This window comes from Oncorhynchus keta, chromosome 2 (assembly GCF_023373465.1).
Source record: "Oncorhynchus keta strain PuntledgeMale-10-30-2019 chromosome 2, Oket_V2, whole genome shotgun sequence".
Taxonomy (NCBI): Eukaryota; Metazoa; Chordata; class Actinopteri; order Salmoniformes; family Salmonidae; genus Oncorhynchus; species Oncorhynchus keta.
The window spans coordinates 7362120-7375102 of record NC_068422.1 but is presented as its reverse complement, the minus strand read 5'-3'; the positions used below and the strand labels follow the sequence as shown (position 1 = coordinate 7375102).

General features: G+C 45.2%; 1 protein-coding gene across 1 annotated transcript in view; it reads right to left on the bottom strand.

Annotated features, from left to right (window-relative positions):
• Positions 1-2777: 2777 nt before the first annotated feature.
• LOC118397835 (protein TANC2-like) overlaps positions 2778-12983 on the bottom strand; it is a 213050-nt gene continuing 202844 nt past the window's right edge. The window contains exon 4 of the mRNA XM_052471300.1: positions 2778-3143. Coding sequence (XP_052327260.1) covers positions 2935-3143 — 209 coding nt within the window. The 3' untranslated portion in view covers positions 2778-2934. The remainder of the gene's footprint in view (positions 3144-12983) is intronic.

The window sequence follows — 12983 nt, the reverse complement described above, 5'->3', positions numbered from 1 at the left end:
AGTGGGTCATATGATTGAGTGTAGTCTGGCCCAGGGGTGTGAAGGTGAACGGAAAGACTCTGGAGCAACGAACCGCCCTTGCTGTTTCTGCCTGGCCGGTTCCCCTATTTCCACTGGGATTCTCTGCCTCTAACCCTATTACAGGGGCCGAGTCACTAGCTTACTAGTGCTCTTTCATGCCGTCACTAGGAGAGGTGCGTCACTTGAGTGGGTTGAGTCATTGATGTGATCTCCCTCTCTGGGTTAGCGCCCCCCTTTGGGTTGTGCCATGGCGGAGATCTTTGTGTGCTATACTCAGCCTTGTCTCAGGATGGTAAGTTGGTGGTTGAAGATATCCCTCTAGTGGTGTGGGGGCTGTGCTTTGGCAAAGTGGGTGGGGTTATATCCTTCCTGTTTGGTCCTGTCCGGGGGTATCATCGGATGGGGCCACAGTGTCTCCTGACCCCTCCTGTCTCAGCCTCCAGTATTTATGCTGCAGTAATTTATGTGTCAGGGGGCTAGGGTCAGTCTGTTATATCTGGAGTACTTCTCCTGTCTTATCCGGTGTCCTGTGTGAATTTAAGTGTGATCTCTCTAATTCTCTCTTTCTTTCTCTCTCTTCGTCTGCTGTTCATAGCTTCTCTCTCCTGCCTTCCTGTGTGCGTGTCTGTCACTTTGTTTTCTCCACCGAACAACAACCTACCCCTAACTCTATCCCTAACCCACCAGCCGGGGTAACTGTGGCACTTCATAGTACACTACTTTTGACCAGAGCCCATAGGGAATAGTGTGCCTTCTGGGACACAAACCATGGCACTGCTGGCTCTGTAACGGGGAAAAACCATAGGTAACCCTTTGCCAGCTCCTGCCCACCTCTCCAATCCAGTTCACAGGTTGGGTTCAGAGCAGCTGAGACCCCCTGGGTGAAACCTCCATGCAGGCAGAGAGCGGACTGAGAGGAGGGGATTCAATTAGAAACTCAATGATTTCCTAAACAGATGTAGACCTTACCGTGAAATGCTTACTTACAAGCCCCAAAAATGCAGTTCAAGAAAGAGTTAAGAAAATATTTACCAAATAAACTAAAGTAAAATAAATAAATAATAATGATAAAAACTAACACAATAAAATTGGACCCATGCCAAATCTTTTCAGTCTCCTGGGGGGGTGGTGGGGGGGAAGCTGTTGTGTTGCCCTGTTCACAGCTGTCTTGGTGTGTTTGGACCATGATAGGTTGTTGATGATCTGGACACCAAGGAACTTGAAACTCGACCCGCTCCATTGTAGCCCCATCGATGTTCATCACGCCATCATCCAGAAGGCGAGGTCAGTAACGGTGCATCAAAGCTGGGACCGAGAGTCTGAAAAACAGCTTCTATCTCAATGCCATAAGACTATTGAAACAGCCATCACTGACATTGAGCGCACTACAAGTAGTAGTGCACTATAAAGGGAATAGGGTGCCATTCAGATAACCCACTGCCCATACTGTAATTTGGCACTGACAGGTGGTTTAAGGAGTGGCACTGGGTTGAATTCATTAGAGTGGGAAGAAGGCCGGGGTGCTCGAGATCATGCCCAATCTGTTCATTGTAATATTTATATTTATTTATTTTAACCTTTATTTAACTAGGCAAGCCAGTTAAGAACACATTCTTATTTACAACGGCGGCCTACACTGGCCAAACATAATCATGACTATATTGTATGAACAAGGCAAATTAAAAATCATAAAATGAATTACTGTGAATTTATACACAATTACAGAGCTCACACCCAAACTGTGAGGTAAAGACATGCAGAACTAAGGGAGAATGAGAACCGAGTCTGGGTCATTCATCAAGCTATTCTTTAACAACACTGACAACAGCGTTCCTCTATGAGACAACCGTCAACAAGATAACAACAAACACAATGAAGCTCCCAGAAGCAGATGAAAGTGCTTTCAGTAAATTAGGCTGAATGTTCTGCACGAAAGAGGGAGGAAGAGAAGTAGAAAGGTAGAGAGAGAGAGAGAGAGAGAGACCCAGGACAGCAACACAAATAGACCAAATCATGAGAAAACAAGAAGATAATTACTATGCTATAAATGCTATTTCTCTCCAAACAGAGAGTACACAGTGGCAGAATACCCGACCAGTGTGACTGACCCAAAATTAGGGAAAGCTTTGACTCTGTAGAGACTATTGTGAGCGTAGCCTTGCTATTGAGAGATGCATATTTCACTTGCTTTGGTAATGTAAACATATGTTTCCAATGCCAAAAAGCCCTTGAATTGAATAGACAAAAAAATATTTGGCTGCAGAAGATTAGCTTGCAATGAAATCTAATTTTCAGGCCCCATTACCTTCAATCCAACCCCACCTATCCATGCTCCTGTCACCAACAACACAAAGACTTCTCCTCCAGCAGCAGCAAGCAGCAACCTCAGTGAAGACGACAGTTTTTAACTGGCCCAGTAACGAATAGGAGAGGGTTAATACAACTAGGTTAAATTAAGAGGATGAGAGTGGTGCCCGCACCCTAATGGTGAATGTGGATAATGTGTTTCACACTCACTCACTTCAGATACTTAAGGCAAAAATACTGAGGCAGCATTTCTATATTCATACATTTTCACATAAAAAACAGATGACCGACCACAGCTCATATCTGCCATTCCTGGCATCCCAGTCCAGATATTAGGGAAGGCTGGAGTGATTCTTAGTGGGTCTTGACCTGGCATCCCAGCCCAGCTATTAGGTAAGGCTGGAGTGATCATTAGTGGGCCTTGACCTGGGAGGGCTGTGGTTGATCATTTATGGATTTTGTTGCCCCGCATCAGTGATCATTGACGTAAGCATCCCACCACAGTTACCATCATGTAACTGGCTGTTTTGAATTTCCTCACACGACATTCTAACACGAATGAGTGACATTAGGTGGTTGGTTAATCAGATAGCACCACAGCTTGGCCTATGGGAGTTCTGCTGTGTTGCATGTACCTGTGAGCTTCTTGGCGGTCGGCAGCCGGACGCTGATGGTTTGGTGTGTGAGCAGTGGGGAGGAGGGCAGGGAACGTGACACGCCCTCCATGATGCGGATGTGCTGCATGCCGTCGGTCATAGACAAGGGGGGCAGGGCGTAGTCACCCTCAAAGGCACAGTCACTGTCTATACTGCCACCTGCAGGAGGAAGCAGAATCATCAGCATAATAATCATGTATTCTAAGCATATATTTCAAAATTTACAACACTTAGGTGAGTATAGTTATGGATAGTCATGGATGTTTAAGAACAGTTATTAGTGCCTTTGTTGTGCATTGTATTACATTCTGCATAACGTGTAAGGCATTATACATGTGCTTCTAGTGGCATTGTGAACAGGGTATTAATATGAAGTACTTTCTTCACTACATGTAGGATTTCTTACAGTGTTCAGTGTAAATTAAAATGACTGCGGAACCAAGAGCCATGGAAATCAAATCAAATCAAATTTTATTTGTCACATACACATGGTTAGCAGATGTTAATGCGAGCGTAGCGAAATGCTTGTGCTTCTAGTTCCGACAATGCAGTAATAACCAACGAGTAATCTAACTAACAATTCAAAAACTACTACCTTATGCACCCAATTTGTAAGTCGCTCTGGATAAGAGCGTCTGCTAAATGACTTAAATGTAAATGTAAATGTAACAAGTGTAAAGGGATAAAGAATATGTACATAAAGATATATGAATGAGTGATGGTACAGAGAGGCATAGGCAAGATGCAGTAGATGGTATCGAGTACAGTATATACATATGAGATGAGTATGTAAACAAAGTGGCATAGTTTAAAGTGGCTAGTGATACATGTATTACATAAAGATGCAGTAGATGATATAGAGTACAGTATATGATACATATGATATGAATAATGTAGGGTATTATACATTATATTAAGTAGCATTGTTTAAAGTGGCTAGTGATATATTTTACATCAATTCCCATCAATTCCCATTATTAAAGTGGCTGGAGTTGAGTCAGTGTGTTGGCAGCAGCCACTCAATGTTAGTGGTGGCTGTTTAACAGTCTGATGGCCTTGAGATAGAAGCTGTTTTTCAGTCTCTCGGTCCCAGCTTTGATGCACCTGTACTGACCTCGCCTTCTGGATGATAGCGGGGTGAACAGGCAGTGGCTCGAGTGGTTGTTGTCCTTGATGATCTTTATGGCCTTCCTGTAACATCGGGTGGTGTAGGTGTCCTGGAGGGCAGGTAGTTTGCCCCCGGTGATGCGTTGTGCAGACCTCACTACCCTCTGGAGAGCCTTACGGTTGTAGGCGGAGAAGTTGCCGTACCAGGCGGTGATACAGCCCGACAGGATGCTCTCGATTGTGCATCTGTAGAAGTTTGTGAGTGCCTTTAGTGACAAGCCAAATTTCTTCAGCCTCCTGAGGTTGAAGAGGCGCTGCTGCGCCTTCTTCACGATGCTGTCTGTGTGGGTGGACCAATTCAGTTTGTCTCTGATGTGTACGCCGAGGAACTTAAAACTTACTACCCTCTCCACTACTGCTCCATCGATGTGGATAGGGGGGTGTTCCCTCTGCTGTTTCCTGAAGTCCACAATCATCTCCTTAGTTTTGTTGACGTTGAGTGTGAGGTTATTTTCCTGACACCACACTCTGAGGGCCCTCACCTCCTCCCTGTAGGCCGTCTCGTCGTTGTTGGTAATCAAGCCTACCACTGTTGTGTCGTCCGCAAACTTGATGATTGAGTTGGAGGCCTGTGTGGCCACGCAGTCAAATCAAATCAAATCAAATTTATTTATATAGCCCTTCGTACATCAGCTGATATCTCAAAGTGCTGTACAGAAACCCAGCCTAAAACCCCAAACAGCAAACAATGCAGGTGTAAAAGCACGGTGGCTAGGAAAAACTCCCTAGAAAGGCCAAAACCTAGGAAGAAACCTATAGAGGAACCGGGCTATGTGGGGTGGCCAGTCCTCTTCTGGCTGTGCCGGGTAGAGATTATAACAGAACATGACCAAGATGTTCAAATGTTCATAAATGACCAGCATGGTCGAATAATAATAAGGCAGAACAGTTGAAACTGGAGCAGCAGCACAGTCAGGTGGACTGGGGACAGCAAGGAGCCATCATGTCAGGTAGTCCTAGGGCTCAGGTCCTCCGAGAGAGAGAAAGAAAGAGAGAATTAGAGAGAGCATATGTGGGGTGGCCAGTCCTCTTCTGGCTGTGCCGGGTGGAGATTATAACAGAACGTGGCCAAGATGTTCAAATGTTCATAAATGACCAGCATGGTTGAATAATAGTAAGGCAGAACAGTTGAAACTGGAGCAGCAGCATGGCCAGGTGGACTGGGGACAGCAAGGAGTCATCATGTCAGGTAGTCCTGGGACATGGTCCTAGGGCCCAGGCCAGTTGAAACTGGAGCAGCAGCATGGCCAGGTGGACTGGGGACAGCAAGGAGTCATCATGTCAGGTAGTCCTGGGGCATGGTCCTAGGGCTCAGGTCCTCCGAGAGAGAGAAAGAAAGAGAGAAGGAGAGAATTAGAGAACGCACACTTAGATTCACACAGGACACCGAATAGGACAGGAGAAGTACTCCAGATATAACAAACTGACCCTAGCCCCCCGACACATAAACTACTGCAGCAAAAATACTGGAGGCTGAAATACTGGGTGAACAGGGAGTACAGGAGAGGGCTCAGAAGCAAATTGGAGTGGGTCTAGGGTGTCAGGTAGGGTGGAGGTGATATGGTCCTTGACTAGTCTCTCAAAGCACTTCATGATGACGGAAGTGAGTGCTACGGGGCGGTAGTCGTTTAGCTCAGTTAAGTTAGCTTTCTTGGGAACAGGAACAATGGTGGCCCTCTTGAAGCATGTGGGAACAGCAGACTGGGATAAGGATTGATTGAATATGTCCGTAAACACACCAGCCAGCTGGTCTGCACATGCTCTCACGGCCCGGCTGGGGATGCCGTCTGGGCCTGCAGCCTTGCGAGGGTTAACACGTTTAAATGTTTTACTCACCACGGCTGCAGTGAAGGAGAGTCCGCATGTTTTGGTTGCGGGCCGTGTCAGTGGCACTGTATTTTTCTCAAAGCGGGCAAAAAAGTTATTTAGTCTGCCTGGGAGCAAGACATCCTGGTCCGTGATGGGGCTGGTTTTCTTTTTGTAATCCGTGATTGACTGTAGACCCTGCCACATACCTGTTGTGTCTGAGCCGTTGAATTGCGATTCTACTTTGTCTCTATACTGACGCTTAGCTTGTTTGATTGCCTTGCGGAGGGAATAGCTACACTGTTTGTATTCGGTCATGTTTCCGGTCACCTTGCCCCGTGGTTCGCGCTTTCAGTTTCACGCGAATGCTGCCATCAATCCACGGTTTCTGGTTTGGGAATGTTTTAATTGTTGCTATGGGAACGACATCTTCAACGCACGTTCTAATGAACTCGCTCACCGAATTAGCGTATTCGTCAATGTTGTTGTTTGACGCAATACGAAACATATCCCAGTCCACGTGATGGAAGCAGTCTTGGAGCGTTGAATCAGATTGGTCAGACCAGCGTTGAACAGACCTCAGAGCGGGAGCTTCTTGTTTTAGCTTCTGTCTGTAGGCAGGGAGCAACAAAATGGAGTCGTGGTCAGCTTTTCCGAAAGGAGGGCGGGGGAGGGCCTTATATGCGTCGCGGAAGTTAGAATAGCAATGATCCAAGGTTTTACCAGCCCTGGTTGCGCAATCAATATGCTGATACAATTTAGGGAGTGTTGTTTTCAGATTAGCCTCTGGCATAATGGCACCGCTATCCCAAATAAAGGTAACATAGAACTACATTTTAATACCACAAACAAAACCCAGGAAAGAGATTTTCCAGCAAAAACTGAATTACGAATAAGAAAGGTACAAGAACTAAAAAAGCTACTGGCAGCGTCGCAGTCAATTTTCACAAGGCCTGTGACCAAAGGGAAGGCGGCAACAATAGCATCTAATCGTGTGAATCGCGTTCTTGCTAAGCATAAAAAGTTGTTCAAAGATGGGGAGATGATTACGGAAGCATTTATTGAGGCTGTAGACTCGCTGTTTGGGGATTTTAAGAATAAGACTGAAATTATGGCTGCCAATTGCATTCAGTTGTCCAGCAATACGGTGACAAGAAGAAGTGAGGGAATAGTGGAGAACCTCGGGATCAACTGAAGAAGGATATTGACAACTGCCAGTGTTTTTCCCTCTAGTTGGTCGAGTCCACAGATATGGTAGATGTGGCACAGCTATGCATTTTCATCAGAATGGTATTTGACAACATGAGAACAAAGGAGGAACTACTCACCATTTTGCCACATAGAAGAGGCGAAGATGTTTTTCAAGCTTTTATGGAGTTTGCTAACAAATTCCAACTGCCCTTGTGTAAGCTTGTCTCCATCACTACCGATGGGGCACCCGCTATGGTAGGCGGCAGTGGGTCGTTGCATTGTGCAAACAAGATGATTCTTTCACGGACTTTCTTAGTTATCACTGCGTAATTCATCAGCGAGTTTTGTGTGGAAGATGTTAAACATGAAAGAGGTGATGGATATTGCTATGAAGATTGTGTGTTCTATTCGAGCAAAAAGCCTACAGTGGAGGCTATTTCGCGCTCACTTAGAAGAGACTGAAGCGGAGCATACAGACCTGTTACTGCACACGGATGTGAGGTGTCCGAGCCAAGGTACATTTTTAGGGAGATTCAGTGAGTTGTTGCCTGAAATCAAGGAGTTCTCAAGGTCTCCAAACATGCTGTGGCTCCTGGATTTAGCTTTTCTCACTGACCTAACTTACATGCTTAATGAACTGTATGTAGAGCTGCAAGGAAAAGGCAAACATGTTATCGACATGATCAGCTCTGTGAACACTTTTAAATGCAAAATACAAGAAAACCGCAACGTAAAGACCTGCACTTCTTTCAACACATGCATTCAGAAATTGATAGTAGTGCACATTACGTGGAGCAAGTCCAGAGCATCTTATCTGAGTTTGACAGTAGTTTCACTGACTTTGCATCACTTGAGCCTATTGCCACTTATATGTGCTTTTCATTTGGCACAGACATAAATGTGGAAGTCTTTGCCTCCAAAATGGGATCGCTTTTTCAGTTGGACACAACTGTAGCAGAAACTGAAATTCTCACCCTTCAAAATGACATTTGGGTGAAATCGCGGGCAACCACTGAGATGAAGGAAGAGTTCTGGGAGCTACTCCTAGAGGATCCCAACATAAGAAGATCTCTCAATTTATCAGCCCTTTTTGGATCAACCTACCTTTGTGAGTCTGAATTTTCTCACATGAAAATAATAATGTCCAAGTACAGCTCTACAGTCATGGCCAAAAGTTTTGAGAATGACACAAATATTAATTTCCACAAAGTTTGCTGCTTCAGTGTCTTTAGATATTTTTGTCAGATGTTACTATGGAATACTGAAGTATAATTACAAGCATTTCATAAGTGTCAAAGTATTTTATTGACAATTACATGAATAATATATGCCATTTAGCAGACGCTTTTATCCAAAGCGACTTACAGTCATGTGTGCATACATTCTACGTATGGGTGGTCCCGGGGATCGAACCCACTACCCTGGCGTTACAAGCGCCATGCTCTACCAACTGTGCTACAGAAGGACCACTGTTGAAGTTGATGGATGCCCCAAACAATCGGAAAGGGGATTCATCAGAGAAAATTACTTTACCCCAGTCCTCAGCGGTCCAAGACCTTTTGCAGAATATCAGTCTGTCCCTGATGTTTTTCCTGGAGAGAAGTGGCTTCTTTGCTGCCCTTCTTCACACCAGGCCATCCTCCAAAAGTCTTTGCCTCACTGTGCGTGCAGATGCACTCACACCTTCCTGCTGCCATTCCTGAGCAAGCTCTGTACTGGTGGTGCCCCGATCCCACAGCTGAATCAGTTTTAGGAGACGGTCCTGGCGCTTGCTGGACTTTCTTGGGCGCCTTGAAGCCTTCTTCACAACAATTGAACATCTCTCCTTGAAGTTCTTGATGATCCGATAAAAGTTTGATTTAGGTGCAATCTTACTGGCAGCAATATCCTTGCCTGTGAAGCCCTTTTGTGCAAAGAAATTATGACGGCAGGTGTTTCCTTGCAGGTAACCATGGTTGACAGAGGAAGAACAATGATTCCAAGCACCACCCTCCTCTTAAATCTTCCAGTCTGTTATTCGAACTCAATCCGCATGACAGAGTGATCTCCAGCCTTGTCCTCGTCAACACTCACACCTGTGTTAACGAGAGAATCACTGACATGATGTCAGCTGGTCCTTTTGTGGCAGGGTTGAAATGCAGTGGAAATGTTTTTTGGGGGATTCAGTTCATTTGCATGACAAAGAGGGACTTTGCAATTAATTGCAATTCATCTGATCAATCTTCATAACATTCTGGAGTATATGCAAATTGCCATCATACAAACTGAGTCAGCAGACTTCGTGAAAATTAATACTTGTGTCATTCTCAAAAATCTTCTGCCACGACTGTACTATGACCGATGACCACCTTTGTGGCCTGCATGAGACTTGCAACACGCTGCTACAGCCCTGACTATGAAAAAGTACTTGGCTCCACCCAATGCCAAAAGTCCCACTAAGGTAGGAAATTAAATTAGTTACACTTATTTGTGGAAAACATGTTATTGGTCCACATTATATTTGTGTATCAAATAGGTATCATAATGGCAGGTCCATACTCAGTGGTGTGTTGTATTTCATTCATTTTGTTTGTTGGTTTAGATTTAGAGACTGGTAGATCTCATCAGGCTGGCAAATGAAAAAGCAGATCTCACGTCAAAGAAGGTTGGGCACACCTGGTGTATAACATCAAAGATATGTAGCTACAATAGAGATCAACCATTATCCAAAGACAACCAAACCATAAGGGAGCTCAATTCATGAAAGAACACAGGAGCAATCACTAAACCACAGCAACACCTTCCTCCAAATATCACAAGTTCTGTTTGCCAATTTTTTAAACATTTTTAATTCTCACATTTCCTAGCACACTAACACTTCTGTATAACACTCTGTTCAGCCATTTTGTCTGTCCATACAGAACCACATCCAAGCCCAGCCCAGACGGCCTTGTCCCACCGGACAGACAGAGCTGTGAAGCCAACTGGCCAACACCTTCATGAAAAATCAGATAGCATAGCAGATACCAGAGACCAGGAGCCATTAACAGACACTCCCCAGTAGTCCCCATAGAGTGCTGTGTGTGTGTGTTTGTGTGTGTGTGATATAGACAGTCAGGGACTGCTTACAACATCACACTGTCACACACACACTGTCACACACACACACACACACACACACACACACACACACACACACACACACACACACACACACACACACACACACACACACACACACACACACACACACACACACACACACACACACACACACACACGCACACACACACACACCGTCTGACACTGTACCACCTGGCTCTGTGGTTTCAGCTCTGCCTGAGAGACTCCATCCCATGTAATGTAGCAGCAACAGCGGCCACATCCCTCAGTCAGTCTGTCTGTCTGCATGGAGGGTGTGAATGAAGACCAGAGGGGAATTCAAGAGAAGCTGCCTGGAAGGGAACAATTTTGCTCTCTTCTCTCCTCAACAGCTTTACATGTCTGAGAGCCAAGAGAAGTTTAGTGTGAGCCAATGGTCTGGGGGAAGCTACATAGCTACATTGACGTGGTAAGTGACTTACCTCTCAAAAAGCTGCCAAACAAAAGGGTAGGGTGTATTTGAATGCTACTTGTTGAACTGTTGAGACAGACAGGTATTTTTAAAGAGTGTAAGAGCCACTTCACAGAACAAAACACTCACAGACACACAAACACACATCCCCCCCATAGGTAAAAACATAGATAAAAAATAGCAAGGACACCTATGGGAAAATGGCACTGCCTAAATTAGTCCTATGGAAACTCCATAACTGTAGTCTATAACATTTGCAAGATGGCGCTGACAGAGATGGTCGCCTCGCTTCAAGTCCTTAGGAAACTATGCAGTATTTCGTTTTTTTTATGTATTATTTCTTACATTGTTAGCTCAGAAAATCTCAAGTGTTATTACAAAGAGCCGGAAAGAACTATTGGATATAAGAGAGACGTCAACTTAGCAACATTATGACCAGCAATACGACTTTCCCGAAGCGGATCTTTATTTCGGACCTCCACCGGGATTTAATCCCAGAGGCCGTCCCAAAACAACGTTGTTGCCCAGGAGAGGCAGACGGAGCTGCCTCCTGGTCAGACTTAGAAGGCGAGCACACCACCCACCGCTTCCGAGCATATTAGTCACAAATGTCCAGTCTCTAGACCACAAGGTGGACGAAGGGCACGAGTTGCCTTCCAGAGAGACATCAGAGATTGTATCATTCTCTGTTTCATGGAAACATGGCTCACTCGGGGTATGTTTCCAGAGTCGGTACAGCCACAGGGTTTCTTCATGCGTAGCACTGATAGAAACAAACATCTCTCTGGTAAGAAGAAGGACGGGGGTGTATGCTTCATGAGTAACGACTTATGCTGTAACAATAACAACATACAGGAACTCAAGTCCTTTCCTTACAATTAAAAGCCGACCACATTATCTCTCATGAGAATTCTCTTTGATTATAATCACACCTGTGTATATCCACGCCAAGCAAATAGCTCGAAGGCCCTGAAAGAACATCACTGGACTATATGTAAACTGGAAACCATATATCCTGAGGCTGCATTTTCTTGTAGCTGGGGATTTTAACAAAGCTAAATTCTACCAGCACATTGGCTGTAGCACCCGCTCGAGCAAAACACTGGACCACTGCTACTCTAACTTCTGTGATGCATACAAGGCCTTCCCCCGCCCTCCCTTCGGCAAATCCGACCACAACTCCATCTTGCTCGTCCCGTCCTATAGGCAGAAACTCAAAAATGCTGTACCCGTGACTATAAACATTCAACGCTGGTCTGACCAATCGGAATCCACACTTCAAGATTGCTTTTATCACGTGGTCTGGAAAATGTTACGGGTAGCCTCAAACCATAACATTGATTTATACTCTGACTCGGTGAGTGAGTTTATTAGGAAGTACATTGGAGATGTTGTACCCAGTGTGACTATTAAAACCCCAACCAGAAACCGTGGATAGACAGCGGCATTCGTGCAAAACTGAAAGCGCGAACCACCGCATTCAACCATGGAAAGAGGTTGGGGAATATGGCTGAATATAAACAGTGCAGTTATTACCTCCGCAAGGCAATCAATTAAGCAAAATGTCGGTATAGGGACAAAATGGAGTCGCAATTCAACGGCCCACACATGAGACATATGTGGCAGGGTCTACAGGCAATTACAGACTACAAAAAGAAAACCATCCATGTCACGGTCACCAAGGTCTTTCTTGAGGATAATACAGTGCCACCGACGCGGCCTGCTACCAAGAACTGCGGGCCCCCCCTCTCCTTCTCCGTGGCCGATGTGAGTAAAACATTTAAACATGTTAACTCTCGCAAGGCTGCTGGCCCAGACGGCATTGCTAGCCGCGTCCTCAGAGCATGCACAGACAAGCTGACTGGTATGTTTACGGACATAGTCAATCTGTCCCTATCACAGTCTGCTGTCCCCACATGCTTCACAATGACCACCATTGTTCCTATACCAAAGAAGGCAAAGTTAACTGAGCTGTAGCACTCACGCCCTGTAGCACTCACGTCTGTCATCATGAAGTGCCTTGAGTGACGAGTCAAGGACCATATCACCTCCACCTTACCTGCCACCCTATACCCACTTCAGTTTGCATACCACCCCAACAGGTCCACAAACGGCAGGGTAGCCTAGTGGTTAGAGCGTTGGACTAGTAACCGGAAGGTTGCAAGTTCAAACCCCCGAGCTGACAAGGTACAAATCTGTTGTTCTGCCCCTGAACAGGCAGTTAACCCACTGTTCCTAGGCTGTCATTGAAAATAATAATTAGTTCTTAATTGACTTTCCTA